The following is a 19,885-nucleotide window of genomic DNA, read 5'->3' as shown; positions in this document are numbered from 1 at the left end:
ATCCAGAAGCAGAAACCTAAGAATATATTCTCATAATGACATGTAATTTCTAATTTCTGCTGTTTGTGTGTGTGTCTGTTTGTGTGCATGCGTGTATGTGTGTACGTGTGTGTCTGTGTTTATACCTGTGTGTTTGTTTACATGCATTTGCTCTGCACGTTATCGTGCTGTGCATGCTTCAGACCGGTTTATCGTCGAAAGAGGCCAAAAGTGAAGAAACCATCGTCCAAGTCACTGTGAGTTTGTTATAAGCCATCTGTTTCCTTGTATCATGCCAAGCACCTATGGCAACCTGTCTGAGCGTTTATTCCATATCCTATGAGTGCCCTGAATTCTCCATTTACTAGTATGCTCTTTGTCAATAGAGTACAAAGAAAATTCACTAGTAGACTGACTGTTACAAGCGAGGCAATGCTGTGTACTACTTGACAGCTGTGTGCAACTAGTACTCCTAGTGACATTATAGCATTCTTCTACTTGACATCAAGCACTTCAGTCGTAATACTAGTTCCATACAGATGGCAACTTGTGCATAGTTTGTAACGTAGTTGTTTTATTAGCGCACCCACTCATTCTACTAGTGTACAGAATATCATTCAGTACAGTGGTGCTGTAAGATAAGAGTTTAATTCGATCTGTGATCGCACTCGTGACCTGAAACACTCATATCCGAAATCATCTTTTCCAATTGAAATGAACGGAAGTGCCATGAATCCATTCCAGCCTCCCCCCCAAAAAACAGCATACATTTTTGTAATTTGTTTTTTGATAAGGAACCTAGCATACTGTAATATCCATCCATTTTCTTAACCGCTTATCCTCACAAGGGTCGCGGGGGTGCTGGCACCTATCCCAGCTGTCAACGGGCAGGAGACGGGATACACCATGAACTCGATGCCTCATAGGGCACATAGAGAAAACAGCCGCGCTCACATTCACACCTAGCGGCAATTTAGAGTGTCCAATTAATGTTGCATGTTTTTTGGGATGTGGGAGGAAACCGGAGCGCCCGGAGAAAACCAAAGCAGGCACGGGGAGAACATGCAAACTCCAAACAGGGAGGGTCGGGATCGAACCCGGGTCCTCAGAACTGTGAGGCCAATGCTTTCCAGCTGATCCACCGTGCTGCACATACTCTAATAATAATTTTATATATATAAAATTATTTCAATGCAACTCCTGGTGAGTGCAACCTGACCAATGGTGCGGGCACGATAATAGCGGTCGACTTTCACAAGTACGAGTATAAGTGACTCAGTAAACAAGAGTGATATCAGAGGATAAAGAATACAGTGTGTATGAAAGGTATTCAGACCCCTTAAATTTTTCACTCTTTCTTATACTCCAGCCATTTGTGAAATCACTTAAATTCTTTTTTCTCTTTTTCCCCCCTCTGCAATCATTTCAACAATTCAATTTTATTTGTCAAAATCGGGTACTTTGTGCATCTTGCTGAGGGGGGAAAAATGGACTTATCGGTAAATGACTTTCCCAAATGGCTGCAACATAACAGAGTGAAATCTTTAAGGGGGTCTGAATACTTTCCGTACCCACTGTATATGAAAGCCTTTGTGATGCATGTCTACAAACATTGATGCATCGTTTGTTTTCAAATAGTTTTTGCTTAAAGGGTTGTAACTGTGACTTTCGATGCCATTTGTTTGTGTGTGTGTGGCAGTTTGCATTGTGTGCTATTTTTAAGCTAGCAGAAGGCAAATTGTCTGGTTGTTTCAAATGCACAATGAAGTTTTCTGTTCACTTCGACACTAAACTTAAACAGAGTGGCATTAAACTGCAAAAAGGCTTTTTTTTTGTGTAGTGAATTGCATTTAGTGCTATCATCAATCCATTTTCAATAGCGCTTATCCTGGTTAGGATCGCGGGGCAAGGAGACTGTCTTAGTTGACCTCAGGGCAAGAAGCGTACTATACCCTGAACTGGTCTGCTACCAATCAGCGCTCCAATTTTTACTTGTGGGATAATGTAAAACTATTTGGAGAGCGATGGCTCGAATCACAAGTAACTTGTAACTCAAATCTTGAGGCATCACTGTTTTCAAAAAAATGTCACGAGTATGACAGTCATTCTAAAACTACATCCTTGTTCTACTTACCTTTGTAGCAATGACAGAGATTGTACTAGTACACAGAAAATTCGGTACACAAGTGGGATATTAAATAAATACTGAAATAGCTTTCCACACTCCTCACTCCATTTTTACCTGCATTGCAAACATCTAAACGCCCTCTTTTTTTTCCATTGAAACAGTTTCAATGCAGATGTCATGTTTCATAGTTGACTCACGTCTCATTTCTTAATTTCTCCACCTTAGCAGGAACAGACATCAGCTGGAGGCCTACTTTTCAGTGACAACCACTGCCACAGATTAATTTGCTGTGTTCTCTTGACAGGGGGCAGATTTGGGACGGTTGGGTGGGTTAACCAAATGTTTCCCATTCCCAACCACAAGAGGCAGCCCTGACACACTCTGATGACGTCGTTAGTTTGGGTTTTAATTTATTACAGTGGCCCGCACCCAGGCAAGAGACATGAAGAGACTGAGAGGAAGCCCGTACGCCGATGTCATTATCAATTGTTCTTCCCACATTTCATTCTGGGCTAAAGATCCACCACCATGAAGTGGATGCTGACTGTACGTATAATGCACAGCCACTCAGTTTCACTGTTTGTAGATAAGTATTAGCTTTAATCAACTTTCATCCCTGTGACACTGGACTGAAGTGGATTGTGCCGTCAACTCTGCTGCTACTCATACAAGTTACTCATGCTTAAAACCTAAATCATATGATCCATGGCCGTGCAGACATGTGAGTGTCTGTACAAATGTGTCTGTACATGAATATGGTGTGAACTTTTAAGTCCGCTCAGTACAAACGTGACCATTATCTTTTGTATCATAGCTGAACTTTACTTTAATAATGAATGTTCTCAATGAATCATCCTCCTCGGAGAAGTGATGAGTGAGTTTTTTTGATCGCTCTCCTTGAACACATCTCCACTTGACACTTTTTGAAAAAGGTCCTAACAAGCCCGTCCATTCAACCAGTCCAAAATATTTGATAGTTGGCAGAATGTATATTATTAATGCCATTTATTTTATCCTTTGTAACGACAATACTGCACAGTAGATGTCTCAATCTAGCCTGCTATATGGTGCTACAGGATAACCATACAGAAGTAAACTTGCTGTACAGTACAAGTTTGTAATTGAATGTATGTTGTGCAATTGATATAAATGTTTACAATATTTTTATAATACTGAAGAGGCGGACCTCATAGTGTGGGTTGAAACAAATTGACTACTATCAAGAGGAATGTAGATTGTCCTTTTGCTTCTTTACATGAGAAAAGCACTTATAAGGATACACTGTGAAGACATCAACCTATAATGTTTATTATGTGCCAGAGGAACCGCACAGAGGTGTTATGTAAATGTTCATGTGATTTTAAGACAGCTTTTTTTTTTAGTTTGTTCAATTTTGTTTTCTGAGCAGGCTGTAGACATTAGTGCTGACAGTACAGTAATTGTGAATAAAGTGTTTCGACCAAAACATGACAACACTGATCAATGTCCGGCAGGGGTCACTGTTTGTCCGCACGGTAACTCCTGGCTGAAAAGTCGGAAGATTGTTTTCGATTTTAATGTACAGTATTTGTTATATAATTGTGTTAAATTGGGAACATATCACTTTGGAATTGTGATATTTGAAATTAAAATTTGACAATGCGAAACTCCTCGCTGCGTTGCTTAGCAACCAGGTCTCTAGTCAAATCTGGGTAGCAGAAGGTTAACAAATTAGTCGAGGTGGCACAAATACAGTGTACTTCCACTCTACGTAGTAGAAGTAAACACACTTGTGCGTTAAAAAGTCTGTTCAAAGTATTAAAAGTTATTTTTAAACTACTGACTCTGAATTGTACTTGAGTTTTTAACAAAGTAAATAATTTTTAGTGCCAATTATAAGCAATGTTTTATTCGCCACAAATCATTCTTGTAGTCAACATCAAACACTTCTCTCGAATAAAAAGCCATGGATGGGGAATATTTTGCTTCTCCAAATCTGTTGTATCGTTTTCTTCCTCCTGAGTGGGGAATATTTAAACTGCCTTGGCTGTCGAGTAAAAAGCTTCAGGCATTAAAAAAATAATAAGACACCCCCCCCCCCAAAAAAAAAAAAAAACAATCCCTGTTGGGACAAGCCGAAAGTCACAACAATTTTAGGACATTTACAGTTTGTACTCTCAGAAGTTAACGCGTGAAATCCGTACTTCTACTTTTATCCTTTTTTTCCCCCATCAGCATCTGTACTTCTACTTGTGCACAGGCTGTTAGTCTCTTACTTTTGACACCTTGGTGTACAAATATCTGTTTTAAAATGTAGTGTTCAGAAAAACAAGTACTTACAGATGTCTAGTCTACTTAAGTAAAGTAAGGGAGCATTTTGTAATAATCCGTATTTCGTTACTTCATTCCTACAATAACGTTTCGGTTTTCTCTAACCATCAAGCCAACGGAGGCCGGCTGTTGGGACAGCGAGTAACCAATCCACCCCACACGACTCCATTTCCATCTCCACCCTCCATGACTGACGTGCGGGGGCGGAGACAAGTTTTTTCGATTCCCTCGTGGAGGCGGGCCTGTCCCGTCTTCTCCTTCCCACACGGACCGCTCGGTGATCTTCGTGTAACGACGAAGTTCATCACCAGGACTCGGGTGCAGTCATCGTTTTAACCTGCATTTGCGAGCCTTTTGAAAATGTGAAGAAAATGGCCGGGACTAGGTAAGTTTTTTTGCTTCATGTAACTCCATAAGAAGCGAGCAGAAGTTGACTCGAGAAACTTTTGTCGTCTTGCCGCCACAGGAGCAAATCACACTAGATTCTTTTCTTGTACTGTATTTTCACAATATGTCCAATAATTGAAGAAAGAACCTGGTTGTTGCTAATTCCGTTTATGACCAATTTAACTGTGACGTTAGTTCTTCTTTGAACGTACAGCATTTCATGCTGTATTTTTTCTTATTGCTTTCGTGGGGGACCCGGTAAAAATAGCTGTTTAACGAGTAACCTCGTAACATTAGACACTTTTATTGAAGCAGTTCGCCGTTTGCCCAAGTAATTTTTCTCGGTTTGTTTTAAAGAGCGCCAACCAAAATGGTAGGCAAATGTTGCCAAGCCATTTGCCACTAGAATAGCTTAAAGTGACACGTCTAATGGGGCATTGCAACTGCGAATTGCTCGGGCTGCAGGTTTGATGTTCCCCACATGGCAGTTTCCTCAGACTCTACTCTGGATGTTTTCAAACTCAGGTTTTTTTTTTTTGTTAATTTTTTTTAAGATGCTTCAGAGCTGTGCAATGATCCTGTTGTTTGATGTGAAATATCTGTCCATCCATTTATGTAGCTCTTTCTTGACAAATTCACACCTATGGACAGTTTAGAGCAGGGTTGTCCCATTTTTTTTAAGCTGTCCAGTACATACTAAACATAACAATTCAACATAGCCCACAACACCACAAAAAAGTTAAAAAGTTGTGGGGTACTACATGAAAAGTAACGGTGTCAGAAGTGTGGTAGTTCGGAGACCCACGTCCTCTCTTGACAACAACTACTAATATATTAGTTTTATATTTAGCTCTGCTGCTATGCAAAGAAACTATGTACGGTACAACTAAAATAGTAACACGGTTTATCTGCAGGACGGTGACTGAAGTACTGTATTAAGAAAGTGAAAATTATGTGCATTTCAGAAGCAAAGATGGTGTCCTCGACTTTCTGTGAAATGTCAGGGTCCGATGTGTGGACATTAATGATCAGCAAGTTACTTCTGAAAGTTGCTGTTGTTTTGGAGTTGTAATTCGACTGCCCCTAAGTAGATGAGTGGATGGATCTGTTTTAGTGGGTCGCAGGACCGAGGGCCACCAAAAAATCTGAATAATCTTCAAATATTTGCCTAATAATCTTTCACAGAAAGCTGTGATGGAGCCGTTTTCAAAGTAGTAACATCAATGTAATCTAGATTACTTGATAATTGTTTTTAGTGTCTTTTAATTAAAAAATATGTATATTCCAAAGTGGCCTGTATCCTTGGAGGCAAAGGTATTTTCATCTTCAATGAACCTAACATTTGTGTTTATGGAATGTGCAAGAAAACCCATGCAAACACGGGGGAAATATACACATACAAAAGCCACTAGTGCAACATGCTGCCTTGTTTGTGTTAATGTTTTGCTGCACATATAAACCATGCTGGCTTAGGTGTGTTGTTTTACTGCACATACTGTAATACATGCAAATCAACATTTGTGCGCTCAGGTGTAATTTATGTATCCTTGAACAGATCGGCATGTCATACAAACCAATGACTCTCACTTCCCAATTGTTGGTCCAATCGATAACGGGAGTTGGTTTTTGCATGCACATTAACGTCTTGAAATGTTCAGCACTCTTTGAATTTTGAGTCACGGAAGAGATCAGTTAGCTCCCATCTTAATAGTATTCTTGTGGCCATGAGAAAGTGAGGAATATGAACCAAAATAGAATGTTGCCACACTGTTATCCTGCACGTTCACAATAATCAGCAGGCCAGCGAGAACAAAGTATTTCCCCAGCTAGATGAATCCTGCATATACACAAGCAGGATGTCCATCCTTCAACTGTTTTGACAATAGACCTCGTTGAGAGGAAGTGATTCTTAAAGTTGTATGACAACAAGTCTGTTGATGCATCCCTGTCTTTTGTACTTCGTGTTGCCCTGATCCCATCAGTGTAGATTAGCACACTAACACGTTTCATATGTCCGTAGTCTGGCACATTGACACCGTAATGAGGTTAAGGTGATTTGCCCGGACATGTTTATCTGTATGTGTACGTTCTGTACCTTTTCTATGGGGAGGATTAGGGTCTGTCTATATTGTGGACTGACCTAAATGCTCAAATGTGGATTTGGTCGAGACTTTATTCTATGTGACTAATAGCTACAACAGGTGTGTGCGCCTCCACAAAGTGAACGCACAGCAGGCAAATCTTTGCCACGTCTAAAAGTATGTGGCTGTATCTTTTAAGATTTTCTGTACAAATCAAGGTATACACAACTAAGAGAATCACATTGCATCTCTGTTTGCTTTGTTTTTATCATTCCGTGTCCACAAGCTATTGATTGGGCCTTTTTGTTTTGACAGCTTCAGTAAAGTTTAAAACCACTACTGGACTTAAACCATGCCCATATTAATATATGAATATTTTTCAAAGACACATTTTTCTCTGCCTTTGAAACTTTTGTCCAAGTTTTATCCTTTTAAGACTTATCTTTTGGAAACCCTACCAAAACTCCATCTTCTGTTTGTGTATTTACAAATAAAGCTGACAGTTTTTTGTCATTCCTTTTTGAAATACATCACAAGTGTGTGTCATTATCCCCCTACAATGTCAATTTAATTAGTTTTAATCATATATAAATAGTTATTAATGTAGCCGTTTTGGTTTATGTGCAAGATTCTGCTTTGCCTCGCATTAAATGGTCCCTGTAAAAATGACTTCATTCATTGGCCTCTGTATGGGTAAAATAAATTGCCCTACAGCTCAGCTACAGCCTCTTATTGCATCGGCATACGCGTGACAGCCTATATGAAGAGTTTGCTTTTCAATACGGTTCGTGTGAATGGAGATTTTATTTATTTTTTGTCAGAAAAAGTGGCGTAAATGTGCATTTTTGGAAAAACTCCATGTGGAAACAGCATTGAGACAAAATATACAAATTTGAGCGATCAATTTGTGTTACCCTTGACACTGTGTAACAAGCAATTAAACCGTGTACTGTTAGTTCTTAGAATACTTTGACAAATAATTACGATTACATTTAAGATATTGGCCTATTGGCTTAGTTCGACTTAATTCTTACCAAATCTAAAGTGTCATTGACCAATATTTTAAGTAAAAATATATATAATAAATAAGTTGTAGTCAAGCTATTGCAGCATATAAAATTGAACAGGATCAAGACGGTCCAATTCTGCTCAGTCTTCCCCAAAATCCTAATCTAGTTTAATATAGAGAATACAAGAAGCCATTAGACCAGGAAGTGCATTCACACTTTTGACACGATAGCAATTTGTCACAAGCTGGTTTGTCTACATATTTGGGTATCTACAAATCCAAATTCCAAGGAAGTTGGGATATTGTGTAAAACTTGAATAATGACCAAATACTACGATGAGCAAATCCTTTAAACCCATGTTCGATTTAATACACAAGGACAAGTTTTTTTAATTTTCACACTGAAGAATGTTATTTTGTTTGTATTTTTGCAAATACAGACTAGATATTCTCAAATTTGGAATTTGATGTCAGCAACACGTTCCAAAAACGTGGAATAGGGCAACAAAAGACAGGGAAAGTTGAGGAATGCTTGAAAAACTGGAATAATCCACAGTTGAGCAAATAAATTGGCAAAATGTGCATGATGAGTGATTATAAAAGTAGTATCAGTAGCCGTAGTAGTAGTAGTAGTAGTAGTAGCAGCAAATTGTCCAACAGTTTAAGAACGCTGCTCAACATACAATTGCAAGGAATTAAGGTATTTCATCATCTATCGTCCATAATATCATCAAAAGATTTAGAAAATCTGGAGAAAAACAACATTAAATACAAATTCAATTAAAAAAACGGCATTGTATAAAGGATATCGGCACGTGTGCACAGGAGCACTTCATTGTCAGTTAACACTCTTACTCACCCCACGTCTACAAATGAAAGGTAAAACTCTACCATGTGAGGTGAAAGCCACATAAACGACACTCAGAAATGCCACCACGTGATCTGGGCTCTCATCTAAAATGGACTTAGTGTTGTTAAAAGCAAAGGTGATATAACACAGTGGTACAATAAACATGCCCCAATCACAGCTTTTAGGGATTGTGTTGCAGGCATCAAATTTAAAATGTCTGAATATTTCCTGGAAAAGAAAAACAAAAAGTTTGTTTAAACATTAAAGATCTTGTCTTTGTTGTGTATTAAGTTGGTATTGGTTGAAAAGGATTTGTAAGTCATTATATTTTTATTTATGGTTTACACAAGATCGCAAAGGTTTGTTATGGATTAACCAGGAATTTTGTGATTCGAGCGTTGGCTTCACAGTTCTGAGGACGAGGGTTCAAATCCCAGGCTCACATATGTGGAGTTAGCGTGTTCTCCCCGTGCCTTAGTAGGTTTTCTCCAGGCTCTCCAGTTTCCTCCCACATCCCAAATACATGCCTAATTGGAGACTCTCAATTGCCCATAGGTGTGAGTGTGACTGTTGTCTGGCACCAAGTGCTCTGTGATTGTCTGGCAACCAGTTCAGGGTGACCTGGGCAGTATTACCCTATTTACTTTGAGCCATATTTTGATGATACACGGATCACTTCTAACTAACAACAGACTCCCCGATAGTATGTAGCGTACTCGGGAGGACCCATGCCGGCTGGCGGGGGGAGAGCTCCTTTCTCCTCCCGCACGTGACCAAACCACCTCCAAGTCAGGTCCAACGTAGAAGCCATTGCCGATGAGCCGACGCGCGAAGTGGGGTGCCCAGACACCGGTGGCTGGTGGGGGGAGTGCCCGGCCAAACCACCTCCCCGCCCGATTCACCTCTGCATCGGGGCTGACGCCGGGCTCGGCCTTACGGCGATCCACAGGCCCGGCTTGGCCTTGTCAACAAGGCCAGCGACTATCCACTAGGCCATCGGGACGCCGTCCTAAGCTTACCGAGGTGGACATCAGCATATTTTTTTTTTCCAGTAGCTCTACACACACCTACCTGTCATTTGGAACCCACACAGCTCTCATCCTTTCCACCTGTACAATCCATTTTTCACGATGAACCGGGTCTTTTTTTAAAAAATTATCAAGAGTAAATCAATCCTTCTTGAGTGTTCAAACAATATCCAGCAATACAACGAGGTGGCATTTTGGCTAACACCAAGGAACGACGAGGTACCTTCCAGAAGGTGAAACTAGTATAAACAGACGAGCCAGCCTGAGTGCGCTGCTGCTGATAACGTCACTTCCTGCTTCTTCTCAAAACCAAATCCCTCGAGAGGATTTTCATGACGGGAGTTGCAAAAAGCCATAAACGTCAAAATCATGTTTTGTGGTGAAAAAACGGATGGGTCCATTCCGGCTGCCTTTTTTTCATTAATAACATACTAAAAATTATGCATTTCATGCCAGTGGACCTTTAAGTACAGTTAGTCCAAACAGGTTACTTTATCTTCTCTTGTTTGAACACGTGACTCTATTGTTCCTGCTCTGACAGCTTCTGAACTAGACAGAAAGGCCGTCGCGTGTGTAGTAAACACACAGATGCCCGCCACTTCTTTCTCCTCCACAGCCTTCGCTGCACATGCTCACTCATCCAGTCTTTTCTGACTCGAAACATTCACACACATTCCTTGAGGAAAGAATAGGGGAGGATTTTAGGGATGACAGTGACTTGTGTTTGGTCAGGAGTTTATCTAGCCCTGTGCAGACTCAAGTCTGAGACAGAAAATGGGCTGTAGAGAAGAGTGGTTGCCTGTAGACTCTACATGCTTGTGGTAGATAACATAGTGACTGTGAAATTTGTGTACAAACAATGAACTGTTGTCCAAGAACGAGTGGAAAGGTACGTACTATTATTTCTCACTTCAAAATGAACCTCTTTTGTTTTAAGATGGGAACAAATTATTTGCCGGTAAAGGAATTATTCAGTGGAATTCATTTGGGATTGTTGATTGCAAAATAGCATAAGAAATGCTGTCTTTGGCTGAATGACCCTGTCTAATCTAGTACCATTGAAGGGAAACTATGGCCAGTTATGGATTAGGGCAGCTGTTTAAATACGTCACCCAAGACCTGTTGGAATCCCCTCCCCTTCACACCTCTGATTGGCTCATCCTTCCCATGTCGAGGCAACACAGAGGTCCCCTGTTGACCTGACAATAGTCCGCATTGTTCGGTCCCATTGAAGGCTTTAGTTAGAATAGTGTGTTTCATGGGCTTTGTAATGCATATGACCGTGAGCCATCACAGGGCATTCTTCCAACTTGGTAACCATTTTGAATTCATATAGGACCAAAGGCTGAACTGTTGGTGGCCTAAATAAGAAGAGACTCTTCATTCTCGGGTGTATTTATACAGATAATGTTTTTGCTAGAAACATAGTCTCTAAACGCTCCTTTGTCCACACATTTGTACAAGTGTTTTGAAAACAGGGAAATGATTTTCAGCTCTATTAAAATGTAGATGAAACAATCGTGATTCGATTCCCAAATTTCATTAATAGAGTATTAAATGATAAAATATTAAATTAAGTGCAACGCCCATCACCAAAGAGTCAATGTGGGACGCAACCATGAGTGTGGCATTATGTGTAAGGCAGTAAGTAATGTATAACAAAACTAAAATAATGAAACAACTTCTTCCAGTGAACTGTCCTGCAAGTTATATAAAACTTTTCTCTCAACTCTGAGCAGGTCACGCAAATCACATGCTTTATCGCAACGTTTATTGCAAAGGCATGGCTTCCATGAAATTAGGACATTTTGGAGTACTTTGGAGCAACATCCCATCCACACCATGGACATGGCTAGTAGTAGGATAGCCTAGACGTTTTGTTGGATGCATTGTCTGAATATTGCTCATGTGCGGGGCAGGCCAGTAACACAGAGCTTCTGGGTTCAAATCTTGGCTCAGACCTTCCTATGTTATGCTTGTGCATATTGTGCTTATTTCTGGGTACTCAAGGCTTCCTCCGATGAAAACATGCATTCAGGGCTCAAGTTTTTTTAGCTTGCGCAATGAAAAATTTCATCTTGTCGACTGCAACTTTTAATGGTTGAAAGTAACCTATTCTTCTGTATGAGAGAGAGCAAGAGAGGGAGTGTGAGAGCGGTGTGATCCCCGTCTCAATTATTATGAATTCCATTTGTGTCAAAATCGCAGGGGTACCCAACCATCTGTCACTCGACCGGCATCAAGGAGTGAAGCGTTTGGTACCGGGCGACAGAGAAAGAATTACCAATATATCTTAATTTTTCTTGTACTGGATTGCTATTCGCATGTCAGTGTCTTTTGTTTAGAAAATTGACCGAATCTTCGCTGCCGCAACAGCTCACTTGACACATCAAGACTGCACAGAACGCTTCAGTTTACAGTCCCACCAAGCTCGTTAACGGCGGCAGAGCTCAGAGAACGAATCATTCTACACACTAATTCAGTTCATTACATTTGCAGAAAAGTTTGTTCTTTTGAATGAAATGTTCGCCCACTTCTACATCACCTCTACAATGCACGACTGACGATGGAGGAAGAAGAAAGAAGAAGAAGCACACAAGCGAAGCAAGTCCGCATATAAGCGTGTGTCTCGTGACAGGTTAGCCTCACAGTTCTGAGGACTGGGCTTCAAATCTCGGCCCTGCCTGTTTGGGGTTTCGATGTTCTGCCCGTGTCTGCGTGGGTTTTCTCTGGGAACTCTACTTTCCTTCCACGTCCCAAAAGCATGCATTAATTGGAGACTCAAAATTGACCCTAAGTGTGATTGTGAGTGGGATCGTTGTCTGTCTCGATGATCCCTGCGATTGCCTGGCAACTCGTTCAGGGTGTTCCCCGCCTCTTAACCAATGATAGCTGCGATAGGCTCCAGCACTCCTGTGGCCTTTGTGAGGATAAGTGCTCAGAAAAGGGATGGATGGGAAAATGCCTACTCTAAACCGGTCCGCGGAGCAAAGAAGCTTGGGGAACACTTATGGTGTACTTGACTAAATTTAACTTGGGAATTTAGATGGAGAGGTCCCAGGTGCACACAACCAAAGACCAAATTTTTTTGAGACTCCTGCCTCGCAACGAACCCAAGAGTACTAACCATATTTGATTCCTGGCTTTAACATGACAAAAGTTTCGCGGAAGCTATACCGGGAGTTGAGCGAATAATTGTTTATATCGGAGACAACTGCATCCGGGTTCCGTGTCAAACCCACGCTTTTTCGCCATCGGTGCATGCTACCTGTAGATGCTACGAAAAATTTATAAGCCTTTGGTTTTATCTTCCAAAAAATAAAGGATGGCAGTGGTATAAGTGTAGCCTGTCAGCTGCCAACTTTGATGTATGGCCAACACAACTTTGCTGTTGGAAAATCTACTCGGGATGCAGGGCAGAGGCGAAAGATTCGTCAGGAATGGTCTTCTAAATTCAAGTGGCTCAAATTGAGGGACTCAAATTTTTTCTGACAATGGTGTATTGACAGTGGAAAAAAAAAATCTTCTGACACGCTGAAAATCATTGGTGGCGCCGAAGTTGGATGACTTTGTGAAGCATCAGCAGACAGCTGATCACAAGTTTGGTGCAACTGCAAAGATGTAGTTGATGTAGAACGTGGCTTCAGCAGGTATAACATTGTAAAGACGTCCTTAAGGAACTATCTCAAAACAGAAAGTGTAAATGTACTGTTAATGATTAAAATTGAAGGCCCTAAAGAAGAATTGTTTGATTGTGAGGTTTCTGTAAATGGGTAAGTCAGCAAGTCGGATCCGTAACTTTATTTTTATGACACATCTCTGTCATTCTTAATGTTTATTAGATTCATTTACCAATAAAAGTATAATTCCTTGTATCACATTTACGTCTGAAAGTTATTTGTATGCATGTAACCTGAAGAACAAGAAAGAGTATTAGTCATGTTAGTAGACCGCAGTTTGACCGTGGCTATGATTATAGAAAAGTGGCTAATGAAAATTTATTTTGGCTAAAAAAAGTGGCTAATGATGAAAAAAGGCTAACCAGGGCCCTGTGTTATGCCAAAAGCACATGTTCAGAGCTTCTTCATGTGCGGCGAGCACATTTACGTTGAAAGTCATCAACATCATGAGCCATGTCAAAGGAAATTCACTTACACTGAAAACATTTCTGGGATATACATAACACAAGTAATGTTTCAGTATCTAACTATAATAAGTATGAGATTGTGATTTACTTTGACTTGATCTAAGTTCTAATGTTAAACTAGTCTGTCCATATATCTAAATAGGAATGGTAATTTTCCCCGTGGTACGCATTATCTTGAAATTGAAAACTTTTCCCCTCTACATGCTTTAGGAAGATATAGATCATCGACTGCTATCCTACATTAATGGATTGACAATAGATACTACCCTAAATTACGCTCGATTATAATAATACATCACGATTCCCGACAAGAATGTTTGTTACAATGTATCGCTAGCTTGTTGCCACTAACGCTGATTATGTTGAACTAAACTTTCAGCATTTTCTCAACATTGCGTGTATAGACCATTCGTTTTCATTCCTTGACAGGCCAGTGCATTTAACCTTTCTTCAGGTAAAGTTTGTCAGATCAAGAATTTTTATTGATGAAAAATTTTGTCATGTTCTACTAATATCAGTTGAAATTGGATATTAACATTTCTGAGTTTGAAATTTTTGTTTTCTTTAAGTTATGTATCTGTTTATTTTATTTTTAATTTATAGTTATATTATATTAATCCAGTAAGTTATTTTAAGGTCATGAAATTCTATACCTAATCACATCCGCAACTTTATCTGCGGGCATGACTGACCACACCCGTCCATTTTTCAAATGTGAGTGACTGCATAGTATAAATGACTACCTAGTCTGACAGCTTTACACACGGCATCTGTAATGGTCTTGTTATTGCTGATTCCTGTTCCATTCTCTTCCTTCTCCCCCGTTAAGACAACATCGTCCTTCTCCTGATTCTCCAAGACTGCACCACCTCCTCACTGCCAACATGGGGTCACTCACTCCCTCAATAACTCCTCTGCGAGAGAATTTTATCCCAATGCCGCTGCTAGTAATAATAATAACAATAGTTCTTGCAAAAAAGGCAGACCCTATAAGAAAATGTATATGTAATGTAAAGAGTATTCTCGATCATTTGTTCACATCAAATAATGTTTAAGTATCCATTGATTGCTTGAAATGTAAATGACAAAAGTCAGACTATCCTTTCCTGATGGTGAGCAACAACAAGAATCAATGTTGAGAACAATTTTGTCGACCAAATCATCTGCATAACCAATGCATGGTTTGCTAGGTATAATATTTTGCCATTTTCCCACTGTGCCCAGCTGTAGTCCTCCTGCTAGGTCCTGCCTCTACTGAAAAAGTCTGCCATCATTGGACCTTTGGGTTCTCGTCTGGTGTGAGGATTGAGTGGTGGAGATGATCCGCTTGAGGTTTGTCTACTGCTTAACAACAATTGTTGGTCAGGGCGTACACAGCACAACAGCAAAGCTCCCCCAAAGTCACAAATCATAAACACATTCTGCAGCCTGCAGGCTATAATCTATACTGGTACCCGGGCAGTGGCCGGTACACTCGCCTTGGCGTGCATGACGCACAAGACCGATGCACTCGTGCAGGACTTTGTTGATATAAAGCTAACATATAAGTTGCCTAGTATTTATTGAATAGTAGATTGTGATTATGTTGTTTTTGTTAGTATTTCTATAGGAATTGTCCTAGTTTAAAGAAAAAAAAAAAAAAAACACTTGACCAGGACAACCCTACCGTTGCATCCACCCCAGATTTACACGCCACAGACTGGCCAGTATCCCGTTTTGTCTGACCAGTGAAATGGGCACCACATACCCATCTTGAGGCTGGCCTGCTACTTATTAATTTTAAGGTTCTAAGGTAGAACTTTATGTAACCCATTAGTTAAAAATAAATGGGTCATTTTTCTCATACTCATACTATTAATACCACTTGATTGAAGCCATTTCGAACATTCCATAATACCAATCTATCTATAATTTGTGCTGATACACTATCAGAATAATTTGTACCGATACAGTAGCATATCTGTTTCGACCAATACTCAAAGCTGCAATATTGGTATCAGATCAAAACTGAAAATGTGTGGTATCAGGATCTCCCTAATTCTCTATCTAGATTCCTACTGCTCACGTGCTTGAGTCAGTGAACATAAGGCGGGTCTTTCTTTCCTGACACATTTTGCTGTGAAAGAGGACCCCTAAACCAGTAGCAGTGCAGTAAAGGGGAATTGACACTTGACAGCTGCTGCTGAGAGCAAGAAAGATGGAGGATTGTAACATGGTTTCCCAAGTGTCAGTTAATTCCCAGCTAACGGTAACGCTTTTGATTTGTTTGTTTGTTTTTAATAGTGTGGTTTTGAGCGTATCCAGTCACAAAATCTCCCTCATATATACAATGTTGTTACCGTCTAAGACAATATTCCATGAAACAAACGATTGTAGCAAGCCACCGTCAAATCATTCTTCCCTTATCTGATAACACAATGAAACAAATAACTGTGTGTACAAAAACACAAATAGGCATTTTAAATGCACTCTCAGTTCAATATATTAAACATTTAACTAAGGTTCACATAATTTAAAAAAAATGTTAAGAAACCATTTAGAACAACAGTTGAGAGGACAAGCTGCAGTGGCGGTGCAGAATAAATAATCAATGAGTCAAACAGAATGACCCAGAAGTATGTTTACCATTTAGAAAAAATATGTAATTGATTCATAGTGTCAAATGTGCTTAATGGTTTCAACAATTGATTATAGTTCCTGTAATGTGTTTGTGTAATGTTGCTGGCACGTGGCTGGCCCTGTGGCTTGAAGATAGTGGAAAACGTTTTTTTGATTGAGCTGATTTTTAAGCCTCTAATACTCTTGGGGCATACAGTACTCATGTAAAGCAATCTGTACCATCCCTGCCATGGTTCATCCTACTTGACACCTACATGCAGGTATGGATGGCTAATGTGAGGACGCTGATGCATACTTAAATTCTCCACAAATTCTGTCATCGAGAACACTTGGAAGGTGAGCCCCGGCATATTAAACTGTCATTTTGAACCTAATAAAAATCAAACTTTGTGACTGAGAAGATATACAGTATTTATACACTATACTGCCAAAAGTAGCCACTCACCTGCCTTGACTCAGATATGAATTTAAATGACAACCATCTGACTGGCGACAAGTTCAAGGTGTAGTTGACTCATGCCCGAAGTTAGCTTGGATGGGCTCAAGCACTCCAGCAGCCTTGTGAGGATAAGCAGCTTGGAAAATGGAATGGAATGGAGTGGGGAACAAAAATCTATAGGGTTTAATATGACATTGGTCCACCCTCTCCATTTTCATCTTAAATTCTTCTGGGAAGGTTTTCCACAACGTTTAGGAGTGTGTTTATAGGAATTTACATGTATTTATATATTTTTCTAGAAGTCCAATTATGAGGTTACAAACTGATGTTGGACAAGAAGGCCTGTTTTGGTTGAATTCATCCAAATGTGTTCTATAGGGTCATGTTCATCCGCATCAAACGCTTTCATCCACGTCTTTATGAACTGCTTTCTGCACTGATACACAGATATGTTTGTTACAGGAAAGGGACTTCTTCAAACCTTTCCCAGAAATGTCTCAAGTATTAGCCCCTGAGCTCCAGTGAAAGGAACTTTGAATGCTTCAGCATACCAAGAAATTTTGGACACTCAAAACAGTATGGGGATTACCCCTTCCTGTTCCAAAATGTCTGTTCACCAGTGCACAAAGCAAGGTCCGTGAAGACATGGATGAGATCATTTTTTATGGATGAGCCGTCCTGCCTTCAACTTGATGAACTGAGAAGAGTTGGACCCAAGAGCAGATGGAGGCAGATGTGATATGATGAAGACTATCTTTTTTAGGATCATTGATATACCACAAGTTGAGATGTTGGTTAGAGCCCCAGTCCGAGGGAGATTGACTGTCATGTTTAGCGTCTTCCATTTTCCAATAATTGCTCCAGCAGTTGATCTGTTTTTTTTTTTGTTTTTTTTATTTACCAAGCAGCTTGGCAATTGCCCTGTGGTCCTTTCCAGCCTTCTGGAAGTGTAGAGTTTTGTCTCTGGTTTCTTTGGACAGCTTTTTGGTCTTAGCCATGATAGTAGCTGGAGTCTAACTAATCATGTAAGGGAGGGGGGCAGGTGTGTTAATGCAGCTAACAATCTCAAACAGGTGCTTCACATTTAAAATAAGTTCAGTGTAGGTTGACTTTTAGAGGCAGACTAGCAGGTCTTTGAGTGCCAGAATTTTTGATGATTGGCAGGTGTTACAGACTCTTATGGCCTTGGATCATCTTGTAATTGTATACAACACACAGACAAACCAATTACTCTGCATTCTCAGAATTTTACTGACCTGTGACCCTGGTACAGCAGAAATTGGAGCTGTTAAACAAAAAGGACAAGGAATTTGTGTTTGACAAGTGCAGTCCTTTTTGTGAACCCTGTGCACTATCCTCCCTCTGTTTGACTATTCTGGATGGCTGAGTGCAGAGCAGGGGTTGCTCAACCCTTTACACAGAAAAGACCCATGCACACCTTTTAACCTTCAAAAAAAAAGGACATTTATTGGAATGCCTGGCTCCTCAAAGGGAAATAAATACTGTACCTTTTAAAAATCTACATCGTTGTGGTGTTGATAAGATAGATTGATTTGAGATTTTTACATTATTACATTATTTTTAATTAAAAATCTACAGTAAAAATATCCCAAAAAAATCAAACTCCATCTACGTCCAGAACAAAAAGGAAAAGGAAGTTGAAATTTATGAAATGAATAAGAATGTTTTATAAGGTCAGGTAGAAACAAACACTAGGATTGATTGAAACTAACAAACTGTTTTGCCCCACGATCTACTTTTCAAGCAGCCAACCTCCCACGATGTACCATTGGTTGGGGTAAGGGGTCACGCGGTCATTCAATCGCCTAAAAGTGCCTCTCAATTGCAATCGAAACATTGAGCACCCCTGGATTAGATGATGTGTAACAAATTTACTTGATTGCACCCAACAAATACACTCAATTTCTTCAATACTGTATTAAAGTTATTACTATGAAGAGAGGTTGTGTTTTCCCTCTGTATATTGTTATGAGACCATAACTACATAACTAATTTTGAAATAAATCTTACTGAGGGGTGTAGCATGGACCAAGAAATTATTGCATTTTGGCACTGATCTGGATTGGTCCTTTATTTGTTTTCCATACCACTTATCCTCACTAGGGCCGAGGCGTGCTGGACTCCCAGTTATCCTAGGGTGAGAGGCGGTGTACACCCTGAACTGGTTGCCAGCCAATTGCAGGACACAAGGAGACAAACAACAGTCACACTTACAATCACACCTGGTGGTAATTTAGAGTTTTCAAGTTACCTACTATGAATATTTTTTTGGGAGGAAACCAGAGTACCCGGAGAAAACCCACAAAGACATGGGGAGAACATGCAAACTCTACGTAGGTGAGGCCAGATTTGAACCTGGCTCTGAGTCGTCCACTGTGATGCAGATCTGGACAGTGTATACTACTTCTTCTTAATCTTTTTGGAAACTCAGATCCATGGAATACCGGGCATATGCCTTGTTTTCCTTCAGTTATTTATAATAAAACCACGTTGTTAAAGCACTGTCACTCAGAGGATGAGTAGAAGGGTAATAACTAAAACTTAAAACTGTTACAATTAAATTGGTGAAAGTCTCCATTGCTCGCCATAGCTATTTCATTTTGGGCATTAGAAAAAGGAAAAAATCCATCAAAGTAAATCACAATTGTTAATTGCTTGTGCTCACCCCTTTCTTTTTACCTGAACCTTCTGGCACAAAGGTTTGTTGCCACTTGTACCCATGAGTTTGTTTTACAATGTTTAGATAAGCAAATTGCAAAGTGTTCGCCTTCATTAAAACTTTGTTCAAGGATGGCAAACAACTTTTACACAGAGGAAAAGGTAATCTTCCTCGGTAACAGCGCTTTTGATTCTTCACAGCTTTTATACTAGATAGTTAATTTAGTTG

At 39.9% G+C, this 19,885-nt stretch overlaps 2 protein-coding genes across 29 annotated transcripts in view; both read left to right on the top strand.

Moving 5' to 3' along the window:
- sulf2a (sulfatase 2a) overlaps window positions 1-4,050 on the top strand; it is an 82,493-nt gene extending 78,443 nt beyond the window's left edge. For 19 of the 20 annotated variants that reach the window (XM_061831751.1, XM_061831755.1, XM_061831744.1 and 16 more), the window contains 2 exons: window positions 183-236; window positions 2,412-4,049. In XM_061831751.1, coding sequence (XP_061687735.1) covers window positions 183-236; window positions 2,412-2,442 — 85 coding nt within the window. In that variant the 3' untranslated portion in view covers window positions 2,443-4,049. Of the gene's footprint in view, window positions 1-182; window positions 237-2,411 lie in introns of all 20 variants that reach the window. The other variant, XM_061831760.1, reaches the window with a different exon arrangement.
- A 465-nt stretch (window positions 4,051-4,515) lies between these two features.
- The window catches only part of arhgap46a (Rho GTPase activating protein 46a), a 53,075-nt gene continuing 37,705 nt past the window's right edge, over window positions 4,516-19,885 (top strand). For 3 of the 9 annotated variants that reach the window (XM_061832093.1, XM_061832087.1, XM_061832085.1), the window contains exon 1: window positions 4,518-4,802. In XM_061832093.1, the coding sequence (XP_061688077.1) occupies window positions 4,789-4,802 (14 nt within the window). In that variant the 5' untranslated portion in view covers window positions 4,518-4,788. Of the gene's footprint in view, window positions 4,803-15,143; window positions 15,252-19,885 lie in introns of all 9 variants that reach the window. The other 6 variants (XM_061832090.1, XM_061832089.1, XM_061832092.1 and 3 more) reach the window with 4 other exon arrangements.

This window comes from Syngnathoides biaculeatus, chromosome 10 (genome assembly GCF_019802595.1).
Source record: "Syngnathoides biaculeatus isolate LvHL_M chromosome 10, ASM1980259v1, whole genome shotgun sequence".
NCBI classification, from domain to species: Eukaryota; Metazoa; Chordata; class Actinopteri; order Syngnathiformes; family Syngnathidae; genus Syngnathoides; species Syngnathoides biaculeatus.
The sequence above is the reverse complement of the archived record's forward strand: the minus strand, read 5'-3'. Positions and strand labels throughout refer to the sequence as shown.